At 37.8% G+C, this 22,938-nt stretch overlaps 1 protein-coding gene across 1 annotated transcript; it reads left to right on the plus strand.

Annotated features, from left to right (window-relative positions):
* Positions 1 to 437: 437 nt before the first annotated feature.
* THAP9 (THAP domain containing 9) lies at positions 438 to 22,052 on the plus strand. The gene is made up of 5 exons (XM_057727728.1): positions 438 to 570; positions 7,419 to 7,614; positions 9,258 to 9,561; positions 10,744 to 10,894; positions 18,664 to 22,052. Exons 1-5 carry the CDS (start codon positions 491 to 493, stop codon positions 20,642 to 20,644), a joined length of 2,712 nt encoding a protein of 903 aa, XP_057583711.1. The 5' UTR covers positions 438 to 490; the 3' UTR covers positions 20,645 to 22,052.
* The last annotated feature ends 886 nt before the right edge of the window (positions 22,053 to 22,938 follow it).

The raw sequence follows: 22,938 nt of genomic DNA on the forward strand, positions 1-22,938 counted from the left end.
TTCTGCGTTTATCCCTCTCCCTCCTATCCCTCCCGTCACATCCTCCAGTCACTCTCAGAGCTCGCATCTGGAGACCCACTGGCACATGCCTCTGGATTCGCTTCAACTGTGGTCCTGCCTCTACCCTTCGCATTCTCTAGCTGGGCCTCACAAGAAGCGCGATGGCAATGGATTTAACCAGAGCATACGAAACCGAGCCCACGGCAGCTAAATTCACTAACCACCCTCCAACAAGGAGGGAGGAGCGGCCCAATGCCCGTCTTTAGGCCCCTCGGCTTTCTGATTGGCTGCTGCGACACGACGTGGTCTGTGATTGGCCACGGCGGCGAGCGCAGTACCCGCGGAGAGGAGGATGGGAGCCGTGCGCCTTAAGAGCCCGCCTTCCCCGACAAATAAAGGTCGTAGCCGAGGAGTCAGCGGGCGGAGCTAACTTTATCGCGATTCATGTTGTCGCGGGAACACAGACGGTGGAGCCCCACAGAGCAAGAAGATGACCCGAAGTTGCTCGGCAGTGGGGTGCAGCACCCGGGACACCGTGCTGAGCCGGGAGCGCGGCCTCTCCTTCCACCAGTGCGTGAGAGCAGCCTCCACGCTAACTCCCAGCACAGCCAGACGGGCTGCAGGCCAGGCCGGGGCGGGGCGGGGCGGACGGTGCGTCTCGCCGTCGGCGTGGCGTGGCGTGGCGTGGCGTGCGTGGCGTGGGGGCGGGGGAGGGACTTGGGCAAATTTGAGAGCTAAGGCTCTTCCTGTTCTTGCTCAGTGTTTGCCTCTGATGTGCGTTTCTTTTTCCAGTAGCTTTTAGCAAGAGTTACTCGAAAGGAGTCTTGCTTCCTTTCGGTCGTCTTATTGAGGAGACGGGGAGGGAAGGCGCTTTAGAAGCACTGTTGAAGGCGTGCTCTTTCATTAGTGTGTGGCTTGCTCAGGAGCATGAGTACAGATCAGTTTGATGCAGAACTGAACTCGAGTACCCTCTCCCACCGCGCAGGAAAGCCAACTTACTGAGTCCGGGTTGTGGTGAAGGGAAGTCCAGTGGTAATTGCAGGGTGCCAAGCAAGGAGAATGGGCAGCTGGTGCTCAGAAGTCACGAACTTCCTGATGGCTCTTAGGGCTTTTAAAAGCAGCATTCGGGGTGAGGGCTGCAGGATGCATGACGTTATTTTGATTGAATGGGGGTGAGGTTACAGGCTGGTGTTAAGAGAATCTGAATCATCAGACTTGTGGTTGCAGCCAGTCTGAAGTCTTAAGTACTTGTTGTGGTCCTTAAGTAGTCAGCATCCTCCACCTGGATGGGGGTTAGTTTTCGCAGAACTACCCAAAGATAGGCATCAGATTGTTATGTATATCCCTTGAGGAACTAGGACTCTTTTTACCACTGAACTGTCATTGTTCAGGCTATCTGGCTTAACTGCTTCTCCCCCCTCCCCAATTCCCTAACTTCCCTAATTAGTCATTGCTTGGGTCTGCTCTTTGGAACTCAGGGAAGGTTTAGGAGACTGAAGCGTTTTTTTGTTTTTGTGTGGTTTGTTTTGTTTTGTTTTAAACAAGAAATGGGAGGCACAGAGGGCTTTTGTACCCAGGAGGGCCACGAAGGGACCTGCTCAGTTTCAGGTTTTTACCAGTACTGTCTTGTCATTACCAGTTCAGTATCATTAGCCCAGCTCTGCAAACCTGGTCCGACTCTGGCTGTATCTGGTCATGGCAAGGAAGTTATATTTGGTACAAGAGTAGGGCTTATTTTCCGACGGATCTAATTTGAACCCATATCTGTGGTCCAGTCTAGTAAAGGTCACTGAAATCAGTGAGAAGTAGAAAAGTGGGTAGAACAGATCCTCACAGACAAAAAGAAATGTACAGTATTTTTTAAAGTGGTAGCCTATTAAGGCAATATGAGGGGTAGAGAGTTAAACCACTGACAAGGGACTTTTATGAAAAAATCAAGAAGAGCTGTGTGGGACAAGTGGTATTTGAGTTGGACCTTGAACCTTACCTAGACTGGGGAGTGGGGTGGAAGGAAGATAGCGTTTAAATAGGAATATCATGGAAAAATATAAAGGGATGCAGAGTGAAGATACAATGTAGAAGAGTGGAAAAAGTAGCTTGGAGACAAATTTTCTTAAAAAATTTAACGTGGAGTTGAGTTTCAACTATGTATGGTAGGCCTTTTGTAGTATTGCTTAGTTTAAGTAGGACTGCTTCCTCCACCTAAGCTGTTATAATTGTATACTTTCTCCTCTGGCATTTGTTTCCATCAGTTAGTTCCTGTTCTCTTTTTATTTTAAGTTGCTTTCTCTACTGGTTACTTGTCTAAAAACACTGAGCATGCTCAAGTTACTTCCGCTTTTAAACACAGATACACAGACTCTTGAACCTTTGTGCACCTCTACATTATCCTCTTCTTCCATTTATAACCAAGTTCCTCAAAACAGAAGCATACACCTACTTCCCTAAGTCCTTTTGCATTTTCAACCTACTGTAGTCAGATATCTGTCACTACTGTAATGAAAGAGCACAGACTGAGGTCATAGGTAATCTTGCCAAATCTAAATAAGTACCTCTAAATCTTTCTCTTGATCTTTTTTTAACTTTTAATCATACTGACCACTCCTTGAAACTCTTATCTCCCTTGGCTGTACTGACACTCTCTCCCTAGTACTCTCCCTTTTCTTTAATTTCTTCCTCAACCTTTTGCTGCCCTGTTTTTCATGTGCATTTTTCTTTAAATAGGGAAGAACTCATTTATTGCTTTTATTTGTTTCATATGTCAAGGACCACAGTAAGACCGCTTAATTAGAAAAAAAAAAAGTGATGCAGTTATTCCAATAGTCTGCTATGATTCTTCCAGCCTGATTTCTTCCCCATTCATTCCATTTTCTAGATTCCTGGAAATGATTTTTTAAAAATGAAAACTTTGTCATGCTGGTTCCCTGAAGGAAGGATTTTAATCCCTTGGGCTCTTCAGTGCCTGAGTCCAAGCTCCTCTGTGAATCCTTTCCTCATACCTTTCCTCATACACCTCTCTTCCCTCTATATTGAGGGAATTGTAATGTAACTAAAATGAATTACATTCCCTCTATATTTCTATTATTTTTTTTATTGAAACATAATTGCTTTACACTCTTGTACCAGCTTTTGAGGTACACCAAAGTGAATCAGCTGTATTTATACATATATCCCCATATTCCCTCCCTCCCTCGACTCCCCCCCCCCCTGCCCTCCCTGTCCCGGCCCTCTAAGGCATCATCCATCATCGAGTTGATCTCCCTTTGTTATACAGCAACTTCCCACTGGCTATCTATTTTACAGTTGGTAGTATATATATGTCTATGCTACTCTCTCACTTCGTCCCAGCTTCCCCTTCACCCCCCGCCCACCCCCAACCTCATGTCCTCCAGTCCATTCTCTGCATCTGCATCCTTATTCTTGTCTTATCACTGGTTTCATCAGTACCATTTTTTTTTAAATTCTGTATATATGAGTTAGCATACAATATTTGTTTTTCTCTTTCTGGCTTACTTCACTCACTATGACAAACTCTAGGTCTATCCACCTCATTACATATAGCTCCATCTCATCCCTTTTTATAGCTGAGTAATATTCCATTGTATATATATGCCACATCTTCTTTATCCACTCATCTGTTGATGGGCATTTAGGTTGCTTCCATGTCCTGGCTATTGTAAATAGTGCTGCAGTGAACATTATGGTACATGTTTCTTTTTGGATTACGGTTTTCTCTGGGTATATGCCCAGTAGTGGGATTATTGGATCATGTGGTAGTTCTATTTTTATATATTTCTATTATTGTATAATGTGTGCAGAATTAAACACAAGACTGTATGAATGCAAAGGAATCATCTGTCTTCCTGACACCTAGGAAATTGTAAGGAAGGCAGGGAAGAATAGAGACAGGAGAAGGGATTAGAATACTATGGTGTTAGTCGTGGTGACAAGGTAATATTGATCTGAAGTAAGGACTCAGCAAAAAGGTAATATGGGAAGGAGAGAATTAGTCAAATTGCGGGAGCCTTCAAGCTATTTGAACATGGAGCTCTTTCCATTAAAAAAACAAAAAAAGCCCTGTATACATGTCTCTGGTATATGCATATGGGTTTTTAATAATTTATAAATTCATCTATGAGGTGATATACTAATATATATTATGAAAAACAAAAATTAGAAGATGGGGCAAAAAGTTATAAATTCTAATAATTTCTTCAACTCTCAATAGATGAGTGTAGACTTCTGTGGTGGCCATTTACCTGAAGGATGGATCCAAAGCTTATATAATGCATACAAGATCTTTTGTGATCTGATCTCTAGCTACCTCCCATCTATAACTACTCCCAGCTACCTCTGTACTCTCCTTTCAAGGCCCCAAATTAACTTACCTTTCCAAACGTTATCAGCCAGGAAATTCCAAGTAAATTATTTTGTATCTGCGTGTTTTTCGAATCTGTTTGGAGTGGCCACTATCTGCATGGCAAACTCCTATTGACATTTCAGCTCTGGCTCAGATATTATGTCTTCTGAAGCCTTCCCCAGCATCCCTAGCACCATCGCCAGAGTCATGAAAGAAGTTGTAAGGACATAAGCAAGCGGCTCTGGTTGAAAAGCCTACATCAAAATGACTCAAAGGTGTGGAAACTGATTGTAAGAATATTGGTGCTCTGTCAAACACATAAATGGCTAAATACAGAGTGGGACTGGAGAGTTAAAAAGTAAAATGACCCTTTAGTTCATTCTCTTTTTGTAGGTGTGGAGAGATTAAGAAATGTATTTCGTAACCAAGGAATTATGTGTGTGATCATTTGGAAGAGCTTTTGCCTTAATTGTTGTCATGAATTCTATTTTAAAACTTTTATTTACATGTAACAAACACTTATTATTAGGAATAAGCAGATGTTAACGTGTTTGCTTTTGCTGTCTTTAGAAGATACTTAAGTTATAGGTATAGTTGAAGTCTTGCCCCTCAATTCTTTCTCTCCCTCCCTAGATGTAACCACTGTAGGAGGGGTTTTGTTAAGCCACTTTTCTGAAAAATATTTGATGTGCAGGGAGCCAAAGTTAAATCCCTGCTAATAGTATAAAAAAGCCGTAGTCAACAGGAGGAAGAAAATGGATTCTGTGTTACAGTGTAAGCCAGTTCATTGTTGTATACACAACAGTGTATGAGATGGTGATTGGTTTGAGATTTTTCTTCTGCCAAAGGTGGTTTTAGACTAAGGAAACATGAATTCCAATTTTAATTGACTATTTACTGGTGGCTAAACTTGGCTGCTCCAGTCTTGATGTTATCTTCTGAAAAAGGGTAAAAACCTGTCTTGTAGAGTCTTTTAAGACCAAAACTAAGTCTTTAAAACATATATATAGAGCACAAGGTAAATGCTTTAAAAATAGTATCAACTTGTTAATACCAATTTAATTTTGTCCAGAACTCAAATTAGTTAGTCATGCTGGTTAGACCACAGTATTTACCAACACTTTTTGTGTCATTTTACACATCAGAAGTATTTGTTTATTACTTTGGGGCAAACTCACAAAACAGTTTGGGTTTGGCTTGATGTAACTACTTCAAGAGCTCCAGCTGGCCCAGGCCCACCCAATGGGCTAAGGGGACTGATAACTGTTCTCAGCAGGCATGCCAGTTGGGAAGCTTTGCGTCAGAGAATCAGGCTAGTAATATAACTTGGTGGACTAGCCCAACTTTTGATGGTCCCTTGCATGGTTAGAGACTACACCCAATCTAGAAACGTGGCCCCACAAACACGTGCCATCAGTTAAGGAAAGAGCCCAGTGAAAAGAGAGAGATGTGCTTCCTCTTTATTGGAAAAATAATTCCCTGCACATTCTCTCTTCATCAAGTAGTATCATCTTTCCGGAACAATAAAATGATAAGTCCTGAAAGTGGAATTAGTTGTTCCTAAGAAAGAACAGACTTTGGATAGTACTTTACCATTTACAAAGTGCTTTTGAACACATCTGTATCCTCAGGTACTCTTACTGCAGCCCTGGAGGAGGCTGACAGATTGAGAGATGTATCTAATACCAGATGGCTGATAAAAGGGAACTGAGGCTTAATAGAGGTTTTCCAATTCACTGTTCTTCCTCAAGGTGATTGAGTATCTCAGAATTGTGTTTTACCATACTGCTATATCATTTCCCTAACAAGTAGCTGAGGAAATTAAAATTTTCACCAGTTTCAGTTCCTAACAACTATGTGTTTTAAAGCCTTAATTAAAATATATAAAAGTCATAAAGCTACGTATAGATCTGTCTCCAAAATAAATCAAAGAAGAGGGTGCAGGGAATTCCCTGGCAGTCCAGTGGTTAAGACTCTGAGCTTTCACTGAGGAGGGCCCGGGTTCGATCCCTGGCTAGGGAACTAAGATCCCACAAGCCATACAGCACAGCCAAAAAGAAGAGGGAAAAGAAAGAGTAGTTCTGTGATTTTCATTATATTGATTTCATAAGTTTTCTTCCTCACCCATTTCTGAGTATAATTTGTCTGGATTGACCAGTAGAGAAATGCAACATAATTTTTATGTTCAAGGCTAGGAAAAAGTGGTCCTTTCAAAACAAAATAGGAAAATTGAGTATAGGAAATGTGCTTGTTTTCTACTGCTTAGTAACAAATTTCCTCAAAATTCCGTGGAAGCATCTATTTTCTCACATAATTTCTGAGAGTCAGGAATTGAGGAGTGGATTAGTTGGGTGTTATGGGGTATCTTATAAGATTGCAGTCAAAATGTAAGCCTTGCATTTGAAGCCTTGACCAAGGCTGAAGGATCTACTTTCAGCAAGATTCTCTCACATGGCCTTTGGCTGGAGAACTCAAGTTTCTTGCCATGTGGACTCTCCATAGGGCTGCTTATGACTTGGCAAGTAACTTCCCCTAGAATAAAACTATTCAACAGAGAGAGCAAGGACAAATCCTCAGTGCTTTTTATGATCTAGTTTAATGCCCACTGTCATGTCTGCTTTTTATATTCCTTAGAAGCAAATCACTAACCCCAGCCAGCCCACACTCAAGCAGAGGAGAATTAGGCTCCACCCCTCAAAAGGAGGAGTACCAAAGAATTTGTGGACATAGTTTAAAATTGCCACAGGAAAGGAAAGACACACATATTAAATTTGAGCAGATTCTGTTAAGTGTAGGCTGTGAAGATAGAATGTGTAGGGTGTTTAATATGAGAATTGTCCACATACAAATTGAAACAGATAAGATCACTTAGATATTGAGTTTTTGGAAAAAAGTCAAAGAACTTTGAAAAATGAAATCAGATCAAGTGAATTAAACTTTAGCTGGACTTAATGTTTATATAAAGCAGTTAAATAATAAATGGGTTTATGTAATAAATACTACTGTAGTATTACTATAATATTTTCATGTTAATGGAACTTTAATATGATTGCTATAGATTTCCAACTGATACCATTCAGCGCTCAAAATGGATCAGGGCTGTTAATCGTATGGACCCCAGAAGCAAAAAGATTTGGATCCCAGGACCAGGTGCTATGCTATGTTCCAAACACTTTCAAGAAAGTGACTTTGAGTCATATGGCATAAGAAGAAAACTGAAAAAAGGAGCTGTGCCTTCTGTTTCTCTATACAAGGTACTTAAATCTAAACAAAATCTTAAACAAAATTAAATTTTACAGAGCCTTTAAAAATCAGGACAGTTCACATTATAGCTAGAATTTACAGAGATAAAAAAACCAAAAACCTAGATCTTAAAATAAATCCAATAGTACACTTTAAATGCCTAGAAAACTAGCTTTTTTGTTTTTTGTTTTTTAATATATATATAATATTAGTAATTGTGCTTTGGAGCTTTTTTGAAAAATAAAGTGTATGTGGGACTTCCCTGGCTGTCCAGTGCTTAAGACTCTGTGCTTCCAGTTCAGGGACCGAGGGTTCAATCCCTGTTCGGAGAGCTAAGATCCCACATGCTGCATGGCACGGCCAAAAATAAAATAAAGCAAAGTGTATAAATGCAAACCGTATGTCTAGTTATACCTAAAGGTTACTAAATTGATTACAAAAATCAACTAGTGAATATAAACAGCCTTAGAATTCAGGCTTTTGTTTAAGGATGAGACAGTTTTCATAATACTTTGAAATTATCTACCCCCCTCCTTTTTTGGGCTGTCCCCAAAAATATTATTGATTGTGACTAAAAACATACCTCATTATTAGCATTGATACAGAAAGAGGTATACAGAAAATAGAAGACTTTCTATGAATCAGTCATCAGTATTGGTGTTACAGTCTTATGTTTCTTTCGATTGCTTTTATTTTTATCCCAGTCACCATTATTGGTGTTCATTCTTATGTTTCTTTTGATTGTTTTTATTTTATCCTTTCACCCTCTAGCCACAAGCTCATATATTTCTCAGTCACTGTCTGCAGTCTGCAAATAGTCATCCAACTGTTCTATCCTTACACTGCCCTGACCTTCCTCTTATTCATTGAAGTCTCCTTTCAGTATTGTTTTATCTCACTCTCTCTTTCAGAAAAATATAGTTGGTGTCAAATCCAAACTCATAAGTTTGAAGAGCTATCTATTAATTGATTTGTGCATCTCTAACTGCCCTGAGTTCTCTTCTTGAACCACATATACTTACCACCGTATGCATGATAAATTGACTTGCTTTTATGCTTTTTTGTAAAATCAATAATAGTTACGATATATTGAGACCCAGAGTGGTCCAGGCATTACACTAGGTGATTTACATAAATTATCTTATTGTATTCTCAACACAACTCTGTATTATTATCCACATTTTATAAATGAGAAGATAAAGGATTATAGAGGTTAAGTCACCGCTTACAAGTTGGGGAGCCAGGAGTCTTAATTCCAAAGCCCATGCTCTGCCCTGTGCCTTCCTTTCTGCACAAATAACTTCCCTGTCCCCTCCATTAAACCGTGTTATTACTCCTTCAAAGAACAATCAAAACTACCGTGAAACCTTCCCAAATTACCACCACCTTTCTCTAGTTACTTTAATCATTTCAGAAACTTGCAGCATCAGGCTACTATTTATGTAGCCGCCCCCCCCCCCTTCCGCCACCCAAAGAAAATTGTTTACATTGTCCCAGAAACTATACATTTTAAAAAGTCAGAGATTATGACCTTTTCTTTCCTAATTACCTCTCCATGGCAAACAGGTGAGTGCTTTGTATTCAGTGGTATTTTTACAGATAATCATTGTGTGATAATTTCTAAAATAAACTTCACTTTCTATTTGTGTCATAGGTTCTCCAAGGTGTACACCTTAAAGGTAAAGCAAGACAGAAAATCCTAAAACAGCCACTTCCTGATAATTCTCAAGAGGTTGCTACTGAAGACCATAACTACAGTTTAAAGAGACCTCTGACAATAGGAGCAGAGAAACTGGCTGAGGTGCAACAGATGCTACAAGTGTCCAAAAAAAGACTTGCTTCTGCAAAAAACTACAGGATGATCAAGAAGAGAAAGGGCTTACGATTAATCGATGCACTTGTAGAAGAGAAGCTACTTTCAGAGGAAACAGAGTGTCTGCTACAAGCACAATTTTCTGGTATGTTCCCTAATGACCAGTAATATTTACAACATAACTCTTAATTTTTCTGAAATATCATTACATGTTTATTTTGTATTGCCTATGAAGATATGCTTTTAGCTGAGAAGTGAAAAGTCTCTAGCATAAGCAAGAAGAATGAAAAATAATCACCAAAATCCTTTTATGATTTTACATTTTTAAAAGTAATATGTTTATGATAAGAGAAGCAAAGAAATGTATAAATGATGAAAATAACAGGTACTGCCACCCAGAAATGAGATCATGTGGTTTATACCATATATTGTACTTTTCAATTTTTATAATCACACTCTTGTCACTGCAAATTCTTTATAAACAATTTTAACTGCTACAAATTTATCACTAAAGTCTTTTTTTGCAATGAGTTGAACTAGATAATTTGCAAAATCCCTTTGAGTTTGAAAATTGTATGTCTCCACATTTTTTTCTAAAATATTCTATATAGAATATACATATGTTCATTGAAAGACTACCTACACTTCTTTGTGAACCAGGATATTTGAAGAGGGGCAAGATAAGAATTGCCAACTTACTCTTTGATGAAAGCTGCAGAGGTTTTGGATTTGCATTCTGGTTAAAAAAAAGAATCATGTCCTCTTCTAGAAAAGAGTAGGTATCTCCAATGAAGGAGAGTATTTTGTGTTTTTCCAAGAGGGGAATATAGGTTATAAATTGGGGTCTGTACCAGGAGCAGGGAACTTTTTTTTTTTTTCTCAGTGGTAGGAAAGATTATCTGTTCATTCTAAATAGTACCCTGTCCCCCAAAATGTTTCTCATGTCTAATTTTCACCCTTAGGTAAATGGTAACCAGGGAACAAACTATAACAAGTAAATGTCCTCATAATCCAGGGACTTAATTTATCCATTTATTTCACTTTCTTCCCTGTTCCTCTAAAAATCTCCACCCAGGCTGCCAGTGAGTAGTAAAACATAATGACTCAAATTGAAACATTTTACTTTCTAGTGAAATGATCCAAGATGAACAGGATAAATTGGTTACTAGTCTCTAAGATTGGATGTAACCTCTGAACAAACTCAGTTAAAATGTGATTTTATTTGAATTTTGGTGCCTAGCACATTTTATATCCAAATGCTATGATCTGTGCCTGAAAATGTTACTGTACACATTTTTCATCACAAAGAATAAATTTATTTTAACAGATTTTCAGTGGGAATTGTATAACTGGAGAGAAACAGCTGAGTACTCCACAGAAATGAAGCAGTTTGCGTGTACACTCTACTTGTGCAGTAGCAAAGTCTATGATTATGTAAGAAAGATTCTTAAACTGCCTCATTCTTCCATCCTCAGAACGTAAGTGAATTACCTTTTAGATCTTAAATGTAACAGACATTTTGTTCTTTCATTGCAGTTTATACGTTAATGTATTAGTATTCACACTCTCCTTTCATCCACTTTCTCTTTTCAAAAACTCCTAGGTGGTATTTGCATATTCTCACAGTCAATATTTCACCAACAAAATGAAGACATATAGGCTGACAAATTTTTTTGCGTCTTTCAGATGATAGAGATACTCTGGGTGGTAAAATCTGAATCTTGAGATATTGGAATTTCTCATACACTTCAGTAGTTTTCATATGTGACTAATCTAGAAAATCGAAAACAGTTCTAGGTTGATACCATTGATTTGAGGCAAAGATTAAAAAAAATCTGAATATTTCATAAGTGCTGTAGTTGGTACAAATGCAGGTTGTCCGGAGATCAGATTATGAAAAATAATTTTTTAGAATTTGTGGTCAGAATACGTAGCTATATTTATATTCTCTTAGTGGGAAGCAAAAACACAGTGACTTTATAATAATGCCTTATAAATTTAATACTCAATTTTTATTGTTTTTTTAATCACTGGTTTTACAGATTCCTTTATTTTTATTTATTTATTTGACTTAAATGACAGAAATGAATTGCCTCGCAGTTCTGGAAGCTAGAAGTCCAAAATCAAGGTGCTGGCAGGGTTAGTTCCTTCTGAGGGCTATGAGGTAAGGGTCTGTTCCACGCCTCTCTCCTTGGCTTGTAGATGGTGGTCTTCTGCCTGTGTTTCTTCACATCGTCTTCCATTATCCATGCATGTTTCTGTGTCCAAATTTCCTCTTTTTATGAGGACACCAGTCATGTTGGATTAGGGTGTGCCCTAATGACCTCATTTTAACTTGATTACCTCTGTAAAAACCCTATCTCCAAATAAGATCATGCTCTGAGGTCCTGGGGATTAGGACTTTTCTGAGGGACACAATTCAACCCATACCAGTCATTTTCCTGCTGCCCAAGCCTCCCATTACCGGTTGACTCCTCTCTGTGGCTCACTGAGCCTCTGTGATGTGGTGGGGCTCCTGCTGAGCTCTGCGGCTAGTCTCCTGCCTCCCGCCCTGCCCTCTTAGATTCCATGTTCCTATTGTAAGGCATTTCTTGCTGCTTCCTTGCCTTGGAGACTTAGTAGTCAGTCCATCTGCCTGAAATGCCCATTCTCCCTGTTAGTCCTGGAGATTGGTCCTCACGCCTCAGGTTCAGATTAGATATCACATCCTTTCTGAAGCCTGGCCTGCCATTCTTCCAATTCTGGACTAGGTGCCCTCTTGCACATACAATGTGGAACTGAATCTTAGTATTTAAAGCACTGTCTTCCCCAGTAGACTCTGAGCTGCCCAAATATGAGATCTGCATCTGGTTCTTTGTTACACCTCCTGCCCTGGCAGGGTGCCTGGAACACAATGGTCTCTTGATAAATATTTGTGGAATGAAAGAATGACTGGATGGTTGTTTAAAATTTTGAACAGATGTAGGAAGGAGTGCAGTGGACCTCAAGTCACTGTCCAAAGAGCTGTACTTCATTTAATTCACTGACATTGGGGCAGAGGCCGCCCAGGAATGGCAGGAACTTTCTCTCTTGGAAGGTGCCTTTTGGTTTCTTATTGCTTCAACTTTAAAACAAACTCATAGGGGCTCTGAACTGGAGAAACTCTGAGAGATCATGTAGCTCAACCCCCTCATTTTACAAAAGGGGGAAATTGAGGCTTGTTGGGAGGAAGGATCTTAATTATTATGAGGGTTTCTTTCCCCACTTGGGGGGAGCATCTCTTTTTTAAATTGAGATGTAATTGACACATAACTATATTAGTTTCAGGTGTACAGAATAATTATGTGTTTGATATTTGCATTCAATATTTGTATATATTGCAAAATGATCACCAAGATAAGTCTAGTTAACCAACATCCATCACACACATAGTTACAGATTTGTGTGTGTGTGTGTGTGCACGCGCAGTGAGAACTTGTGAGAACTTTTAAGATCTACTCTCTTAGCAACTTTCAAATACAGGGTATAGTACTAACTGTAGTCACCATGCTGTATATTACATCCCCTTTAAAAAAAAAAGAATGAGAATTTTCCTCTACACATACTATTACAATAATACTACTAATAAAAAAATTAGAAATGAGAGAAAAAGGAAAATTCATTAATTTTTCCTCTACATTATATGTAAACAATTATTATTATAGGGAATTTTCTTCCAGTCTTTTTTCTGTGCTTAGATTTACTAGTTTTTTACATAGTTATAATCTTGAATAACTGCATAATATCAGGCAGTCCTACCCTACTTAACTCAGGCATTCTCCAATTATTGGACATTTATATTGTTTTTATTCTTTGGTTGTAAGTGCTATATTGTATATTGAGATGAACATCTGTGTACAGGCTTATTCACTCTCTTAGGTATGTGATTTTACCATTTAGGCTAGATATTATACTTATTTGTAAATGTCTACTTTCTGTCTGGTAAGCAGGAGACATTTTTATAGACACTATGTTGCTATTGCTTCTTCCCACACCTTTTTTTGTCAGGTCCTCTCCTGTGCACTGGTTTTAAAGCATTAGTTACTGATGTTACACTATGGTTTATATGAGACATTCCATATGACTTCTCATCTCACTCTCCCTCCACCCCCAATGGTTTTCTTCATTTCTATAGTTCTGCTGAATTAAATCATCTCTGGCAATTCCAGCTCACATTGATCTTGTTTCTCTTCATGTCATTTTGTTTTGTTACCTTTGCTATGTCATTATTTCGATTTATAATTTTAGCACTCAAAGGGTTGTTTATTTCTTTGGGTGCTTTGTCTGAAACTAAGGTACCTTGTTTTTTGTTTTGTTTTGTTTTGTTTTGTTTTCATATTTTCCTATTGCATTTATTTATTTATTTATTTTTGGCACATGGGCTTCGTTGCTCCATGGCATGTGGGATCTTCCTGGAGCTGGGATCAAACCCGTGACCTTTGCATTGTCAGGCGGATTCTTAACCACTGCGCCACCCAGGAAGCCCGGTACCTTGTTTAATGTGATAGTAATACATGTTTTTTATAAAATATTGAAACAATATGTAAGTATATAAATACCAGCAAGTGAAAAATATTTATAGTACTTACATTCCCCCAATCCCACAAGATAACCACCATTAGCAGTTTGATATATATTCTCCCAGACATTTTTTTAAAAATCTGTTTATCGTGAAATTTTGTTTTAATGGCCATCTATTATTCCAATATATTAGAAATACCCAGATTTTATACTAAAAAATCTGAGTGGTCAAACATTTGTATTTGATTACATTTCCATTCATTTCCCCCATTTAAAAAGTTATATCGGGACTTCCCTGGTGGCGCAGTGGTTAAGAATCCACCTGCCAATGTAGGGGACAGGGATTCGAGCCCTGGTCCAGGAAAATCCCACATGCCACAGAGCAACCAAGCCCATGCGCCACAACTACTGAAGCCTGCACACCTAGAGCCCATTCTCTGCAACAGGAGAAGCCACCGCAATGAGAAGTCTGTGCACCACAACGAAGAGTAGCCCCTGCTTACCACAACTAGAGAAGGCCTGTGTGCAGAGAAGATTCAACGCAGCCAATAAATAAATAAATTTGTATTTTAAAAAGTTATATCTATTTTCAACACATCTCTGCTTAAATATTAGATCTCTAATTATATTGAATATTCATTTATTCAATAAACATTTATTGGTCAGGAGCAGCCAGTGAGGCAGGAGGAAAACCAGGAGATGGTGATGGCCTAGAAGCCATTGGATTTTGCAAGATGGAAAGGTCATTGATGACCTTAATAGAAGCAGTTGCCCGAAGTGGAATCAAGAAACACTGGAAGGCAGAGAAGTAGAGACAGTGATTACGGACTCTCTCAAGGAATTTTGCTTTGAAGGGAGCAGAGAAATGGGTCTGTAGGTGGAAGGAAGGTAAATGGGTGGGAGGATATTTGATGGGACGGCAGATGCTGCACCATGTTTGCCTGCTCGTGGGAGTGATGTACAGAGAAGAAAATCAGTAATGCACAAGAGAAAGGGTAACTGCAGGGGAGCACCATCCAACACCATTGTCGGGAGGGGGATCTGACCTTAATTAGGAGCAGGCACAAATCACGCATCCAAACAGGAAGAAGAGAGAGATACAGATACAACACATTAACAGATTTGGTGGTAAGAAAATGAGTTTTTATTAAATTGCTTCTATTTTCTCAGTGACGTGAAGTTAATAGCTAAGAGTTGGGAAGGAAGCTTTAGAAGTTTGGGAGAAAGGAGAAAATATGAATAGTTGTTGTTTTTTCCCTCCTTGATGACGGACAAACAAGTGTACGGATAACAGACCAAACCAGACTTACATTTTTAAAAACCCTTGATTCAGTTAGATAGGTGCCTCACTCACTCATTTCTAATCATTATTTCTTCAGTTCTTAGCTACTACCAGTCACTTCTCTAATCTTCTCGGTACTGAAATTAGATCCTTTTTCAATTCTCTCTTGAAATCTTTATATCCAGAACCTTCCCAGAGCTGTGCTTATAATTCCAGAGCTTTGGGTCTTTAAAGTAGTTTATTTTCACAAACCCTTTGAAATAATGTCATGACACTTTTGGTCTTCCTTATTATAATAGTGGTACACTTAGTATGATCTTAGTAGATTTTCTGTTTCTAATTTAATTTTCTATCTTGGTATTCATTACAAGTTAGTAAATTAGCTCCTTATGGGTGAGTTGATGTGAAAGCTTCAGAAATAACCAAGACAGTGGGAGGAACTAATAAAGACGAACACCCAGCTCAGCATTGTGGAGTTTTAGCACAACGTTTTTCCCAGGCAGAGCTTTAAGCTACCCAACTGACTCGCTGTGATCATTCCATAACTAAGCTAACGTTTAATTTATCTATTTACATATTTTTTTAAGTGTTTTATTTATTTATTTATTTATTTGGCTGTGCCGGGTCTTTGTTGCGGCATGCGGGATCTTTAGTTGCACCACGTGGGCTCTTAGTTACAGCATGCGGGATCTAGTTCCCTGAGCAGGGATCGAATCCTGGGCCCCCTGCATTGGGAGCTCAGTATCTTAACAACTGGACCACCAGGGAAGTCCCAAGCTGATGTTTAATTTAAAATATGTTGATGAGAATGTCAATTATAATTGGTATAAACTTTCTGAAGGACAATTTGGGAATGTGAACTATATATAAATTGACTCACCCAATTATGTGCACCTGAGACCCAAAATTTCTTTGAAAGTTGAGTCCATTTACTCTAATACATGCATAAGGAAATTTACCTGTGCATCCTACTCCTAGGAATTATGTAAATGACATAAATATGTATAAGTGTACGTGTGCACACAAATACACATTGTGCTACCGTTGGTATTGTCTAAAAAATGAAAACAACCTAAGTGTCCTTCAATACAAGTTGGTTCAATTATTTATGCTTTCGTTTTCCTGTTGTATAGTGTGTATACACTTAAAATATTGTCATAGGGCAGTAGTTAAGAACATGTAAAAGTATAACATTACTGTGAAGGAAAGAAAAATAAGTTCAGTACAATTTTTGAAAATTATATCTAGGTGTGTATATATAAAGGGATCTGGAATAATGCCCAGGAAATATTTATTTACTTATTTATTTAATTATTTATTCTTATTGAAGTATAGTTGATTTACAATATTTTGTTGTTTCAGGTGTACAGCAAAGTGATTCAAATTATATGTATATATATTCTTTTTCAGATTCTTTTCTATTGGTTATTACACGATATTGAATATAGTTCCCTGTGCTATACAGTAGTCCCTTGTTGTTTATTTTATATGTAGTGGTGTGTATCTGCTAATCCCAAATTCCTAATTTATCCCCCCACGCCCCTTTCCCTCTGGTAACCATAGTTTTGTTTTCTGCGTCTGTGAGTCTGTTTCTTTTGTAAATGAGTCCATTTATTAACACAATTTTTACTTTCTTTTTTGCACTTTTCTGTATTGTTTCACTTTTTTAAAAAATGAATGTGTTATTGTATACGATCAGAAAAAAATTTTTTTTCATTTTGAGTCGGGGAAAAAGTTGCTTTGAGAGAGAAATCAGTCGCTTCCCTACAACTCTAAAAACTTAGTTTGGGTATTTCTACTCTCAGTTATAAAAACAAAACAAAACAAAACAAAATCAACAAGTCCACATATCTTTCTGCCTGGTGAACATCACTCTAGTAGTTGTGGACATTAAGATACCATTTAGATTTTCATTTAAAAAGCAAGCTCACCAGAACATAAGCTTTTTTAACCTTTTTAAACTAGAACTTTTACCTAGAAGCATTAAGAAGTTTCATTGCATACTTGCTGCACACGTAAACACAGTTAGCATCTTTAGTGTTCATTTGAGAATCCTAATGCAAAAAAGTAAATTTTAAGCAATTGACTGAAATTTGATGACACTTGAAAAGGGTTTTCAACATACTAGTGGGCTGTAGCACCCTGGTGGAAAGCCACTATACTGTTTTCTCAATGTCTTATTATTTTGCCCTATTTTTAAGTATAAAAAACTGATTAATACTTTTGTCTCCTAAATAGAGTATGTCTTTTGCATTCTCTAATCGTGTTTTTCAAATCTATTAGTGCATCTTGAAACCAATTTAGTGGGTCATAATTGGCATTAAATTTTGTATAAGCATTTATATACACACATATTTGTGCATGGCATATAGTAAAGATACATTCTGTTTATGAAACTTCTAGGTTGCAGCAAAATATTTGGAAAGCCCTGTCCTGAAATACTTAATGGAAGTACATTAAAATTTCAGCTAGATAGAGATGGCTGTCCAGGAAGAAACCTTGGCAGCCTAGAATATAGCCCCCACATCAGAAATTCCACCTAAAAAAAAAGTCATGTTAATTATAAAAGTGAACTTCATTGAAGATAAACACATCAGTCTACCTCAGAATCCGTAGTCTTGTTTTAGAAAATTATTAAACGTGGCTACTTTCTTTCCTGATCTGCAACAAATGAGTGTAAATTAGAACCGAGTGAAAAGAATTCTGTCTATTAGTGACAGGCGCTCACAGTAGTAGGAGAGAATAATCAGCAGTTGGGGAAGGTCAAGGAAACTGTAAAAGAACTCCTAAGATAAAGATAATGGTGTAGGCACCGTGGCTAGGAGCAAACAGGTGCAGACGCTTATATATAATTGCCCCACAGGTGTAACTCTTTGGCTGTAAAGAGCCGTGAGAAGAGCACTGAAGCGAGGGCCTCAGGAAACCTGGGTTTCATATTTGTGCATGACTAGCAGCACAGTATAGGCCAGGCAGCTCAGCCTCTCCCTCTTCCTTCCAGTTTCCTAATCTTTAAAATGGGGTAGATATACTAGATGTTCTCAAAGTTTCCTTCCTCCTCAACAGTGTTCTCATTTCAGTGAATGTACGGGTAAGGCTGGTTTATGATCTAAATTATAAACACAGCAATGAGAACAAAGTGGGTAATTGATTTTTATACTTTTTTTAAGAAGTGAATAAGAAGTTAAAAATTATTTTGTGGTATGTCTGTATCTTCAAATGCTATTATGTATTTCTAAGTTTCTCTATTATTGTACTATTTTTATGGTAACTATATGAATATATGCTTGAAAACGTGGGTCGAATTTGGCTCCTATACTTAGCTTTATTTCAACAGGGATTTGAGGCTACTTTGGACCATTTAAGGCATTTTCCCTTTTTTAATTTCTTCATTTGTGTTTTATATTTTTCATTTTTTACATATTCTAGATGGCTGTCCAAATGCAAACCTGGTCCAGGCTTCAACAGCAGTGTTTTTTCTTTTCTTCAACGAAAAGTAGAGAATGGAGACCAGCTATATCAGTATTGTTCACTGATAATAAAAGGTATCTCTCTCAAGCAACAACTTCAGTGGGATCCCAGCAGTCACCGTTTGCAAGGGTTTATGGACTTTGGTCTTGGCAAACTTGATGCTGATGAAACGCCACTTGCCTCAGAAACTATTTTGCTCATGGCAGTGGGTGTTTCTGGTCACTGGAGGACACCTCTTGGTTATTTTTTTGTAAACAGGGCATCTGGATATTTGCAAGCTCAGCTACTTCGTCTGACGATTGGTAAACTGAGTGATATAGGGATCACAGTTCTGTCTGTCACGTCTGATGCTACAGCTCACAGTGTTCAGATGGCAAAAGCATTGGGGATACATCTTGATGGAGACAACATGAAGTGTACATTTCAGCATCCTTCATCTTCTAGTCAACAGATCGCATACTTCTTTGATTCTTGCCACTTGCTTAGATTAATAAGAAATGCATTTCAGAATTTTCAAAGCATTCAGTTTGTTGGTGGCACGGCACATTGGCAGCACCTAGTGGAGTTAGTGACGTTAAAGGAACAGGAATTATCAAATATGGAGAGAATCCCAAGAAAACTTGCAAATTTGAAGAACCACATACTGAAGGTGAATTGTGCTGCCCAACTCTTCAGTGAGGGTGTGGCCAGTGCATTAGAATGTTTGCGGTCTTTAGGCCTGCCTCTTTTTCAAAACTGTACTGGTACCATCCAATTCTTACGCTTAATTAACAATCTGTTTGACATTTTTAATAGTAGGAACTATTATGGAAAGGGACTTAAAGGACCTCTATTACCTGAAACTTTTAATAAAATCAACCGTGTGTTAATCGAAGCCAAGACTATTTTTGTTACATTATCTGATGCTAGCAATAATCAAATAATTAAAGGTAAGCGAAAACTGGGATTCCTGGGATTTTTGCTTAATGCTGAGAGCTTAAAGTGGCTCTACCAAAATTACATTTCCCCAAACGTCATGCCTTTTCCATATCTTCTGACTTACAAATTCAGTCAAGATCACCTGGAATTATTTCTAAAGATGCTTAGACAGGTATTAGTAACCAGCTCTCACCCTACCTGCATGGCATTCCAGAAAGCTTACCATAATTTGGAGACCAGATACAGATTACAAGATGAGGTTTTTCTACGTGAAGTAAGCATCCTTGACATTTCAATTGCTCGAAGGACAGACTTGGCCCTTGGGACAGTTCAGCGTCAGTATGGTGTCAGCGTTAAAAAGACTCTTTTTCACAAAGAGGATATTTGCCAAGACTGGTCTGACTGTTCGCTAAGTGAGGCGTTACTAGACCTGTCAGATCATAGGCAAAATCTTACCAGTTGTGCTGGTTATATTGCAAATAAATTATCAGCTCTTTTAACATGTGAGGACTGCATCAGTGCACTATATGCATCGGATCTCAAAGCCTCTAAAATTGGATCACTGTTATGTGTTAAAAAGGAAAATGGTTTGCATTTCCCTTCAGAAAGTTTGTGCCGAGTCATAGATATTTGTGAGCGAGTTGTAAGAATCCATTCGAGAATGGCAGTTTATGAGCTACTACTTCCGAAACAGAGGGAGTTTTATCTTCAACAGAAAATATTACATGAGCTTGCTGGGCATGTGTATCTTTTTGTAGATTTAGATGAGCATCTCTTTGATGGAGAGGTGTGTGCCATCAATCACTTTGTAAAGTTGCTGAAGGATATAACAGTCTGTTTCTTAAAGATTAGAGCTAAAAGTGCAACTCAGTACCCTTTAAAACACCATTCAGAAAGAATTGAAATGAAAACTTTGTTAAGGAAACACTGGTCATCTTTACAGAATTACAAATATTCAAGTTTTGCTAATACCAGTAAATTCAGGCATTTGCTAAGGAACGATGGATATCCATTCAAATGAAGGACCTAAAATAAAAATTTTTATTAAAAATAATTGGTCAACATTTACTTTAAAATTCAACGTGTATTTTGCAGATTGACCATTCTGCACAGTGGACAAGTTTGTGGTTCTGACTTAGGAATTTCTATTATGCATGTTATCAAATCTGCTTGGACTTTGGAAGGGTTTGCAAGCATTTCAGAGTTACCCAAAACGTAGAAAGCAGTAAGTCAGTAGGAACAGACTGCCCAACAGGTGCTGTCTTTGAGTTGACTACTATACGACTGAGTAATTTGGACATACTTTGAAAACAAGGGAGAGTAACGACGATGAGGAGTCACCAAACATTGACCCCTTTTATAAAGACTACGTTCCCTCAAAGAGCTTTGGTTTACAGCTCTTAAGAATGTTAACACTGAGAAAAAGAATTTTAACAGAATACCTGTCAAACTTTGAACATAATCCTTACTTACACATGAAAATTAAGATATGGTTTGAAAATTAGGCTGAATTAAACGTCAAACACCACAAAAATCCTTTTGCTGGGGTACACTAAAATAGAAATAATTAAGCTTCGTCAGGCAGAAGGTAAACACATGAGCCATGAGATGATTCCTTGTGCTGCAACCAAGCTGGGAAGTGTCTGGGGAATACATAGAAGATGTAATTTTCACAATCCATTGTCTCTGGACTTCTGAATACTACTTTTGAGTAACACAATAGAGTGGATACTTACTGGACTCCCATGGCAGGAGCCCAGTGGTCATCAGAGAACTTTATTTGAATAAAATAAAGTTGAACTTTATTTCAACTTCTTCTGAAGAGGAAAATTAACATATTTTCAGTGTTGAACAATGGCATTTCATAGCATGTGATCAATAAATTGGAAAAAGATGGTCAATTGAGTCAATGAGTATGAAAAAATTTGTCTTATACATGAGTTTTTTCAGAAATTTAGGAGCTTAAGTAATCTGAAGATGGAAACATACTAAGAACAGTTTTCTGCATTCTCTCATACCGAGGTCTGAAAACCTAAATAGAAAAAACACACGTACTTTCAGATATGGGAAAAAGAAGAAACAAGCACATTATTCGCCTGTGTATGTAAAATATCTACTCTTAGTGTCATGGAGGTAATGGTCACAAAGTACAGTTAATATGAAAACTTTGTTGTAAAAGATTAATAACTAGGTAAAAGTTGAGTTTTATTAGTTGAAATCCCCCTTAAATAGTACATTTTGATATATTTCTGCTGGTTCTACCTCAAACAAAGGCTTCAATTTTGAAATATAACCAGAGTTGTACTGTACTACATTTTATAAGGAGCTGTTGCTGAGAAGTCTAAATATTGTGGGTTCTGTTTTGTTAGCAAGAGAATGAGTTCAGATGCACCAGGATAAATCTTATTTAAAGGAAGCCTGTTTATAAATCACCACCTTTAATGTATTGATTATATAAATCCAAGTTTTGTACTTGATCTTTACATAAAATAAGGTTCATATCTGTAGTGTCTTATGTTCTTTGCTGTTACTTTTGACTCGTGCTATATATTCTGTAATTTCTTAAAATAGTGTTTTGCATTATTTAAGTGCTGGATAAATTGGACAAACATTGAAGACAAGAATCTTTCCATCACTGCCATTAGCACAGTTAGTTGCTCTGCCCTAGTGAAGTGTTCCAAGTCTGATGTCAGATTTACTTGACAGTGAAATTTTTAAAATAAATTATTTGTTCATATTTGATTAGGGTAATGTAGTTTACAGTTTCTACTCAGCCCCCTCGTTCTTTTTGTTTTTTTTTGGAGAAAACAAACATTCCCTTCAGAAATTTATCCTTGCTACTTTCAACAAATAGTGCTGGAACGGCGGGATATGCACATGCAAAGATGTTAATTCTAAATGGAACAAAGACCCACATTTAAGAGGTAAAACTGAAAAACTCTTAGAGTAAAATAAGAGTGTATCTTGGAGACTTGGATTAGGCAATAGTTTCTTAGATATGACACCAGAAGCACAAACCCAACAAGGTAAATTGCACTTCATCAAAATTAAAAACTTGTGCTTCAAAGGACACCATCAAGAAAGTGAAAGACAACCCATTGAAAATTTTTGCAAATCATATATCTGATAAAGGACTTATATGTAGAATATACAGAGAACTCAATACTAAAGGACAAATAAACCCATTTTTTAAATGGGTAAAAAATATGAATAGTTATTCTGCAAAGGAGATATACAAAATGGCCTGTAATGCATGAATACGTGCTCATCATCAGCCATCTGGGAAATGCAAAACAAAACCACAATGAGCTATCA

The sequence above is a fragment of the Hippopotamus amphibius genome, chromosome 3, assembly GCF_030028045.1.
Source record: "Hippopotamus amphibius kiboko isolate mHipAmp2 chromosome 3, mHipAmp2.hap2, whole genome shotgun sequence".
NCBI classification, from domain to species: Eukaryota; Metazoa; Chordata; class Mammalia; order Artiodactyla; family Hippopotamidae; genus Hippopotamus; species Hippopotamus amphibius.

Bases quoted from the DNA above. Each gene is read 5' to 3' on its own strand.
- THAP9 (XM_057727728.1), top strand. From the start codon at position 491: ATGACCCGAAGTTGCTCGGCAGTGGGGTGCAGCACCCGGGACACCGTG. The intron at 7,615-9,257 runs GTACTTAAATCT...TTTGTGTCATAG, and splicing joins CTTCTGTTTCTCTATACAAG to GTTCTCCAAGGTGTACACCT. The intron at 10,895-18,663 runs GTAAGTGAATTA...TACATATTCTAG, and splicing joins CATTCTTCCATCCTCAGAAC to ATGGCTGTCCAAATGCAAAC.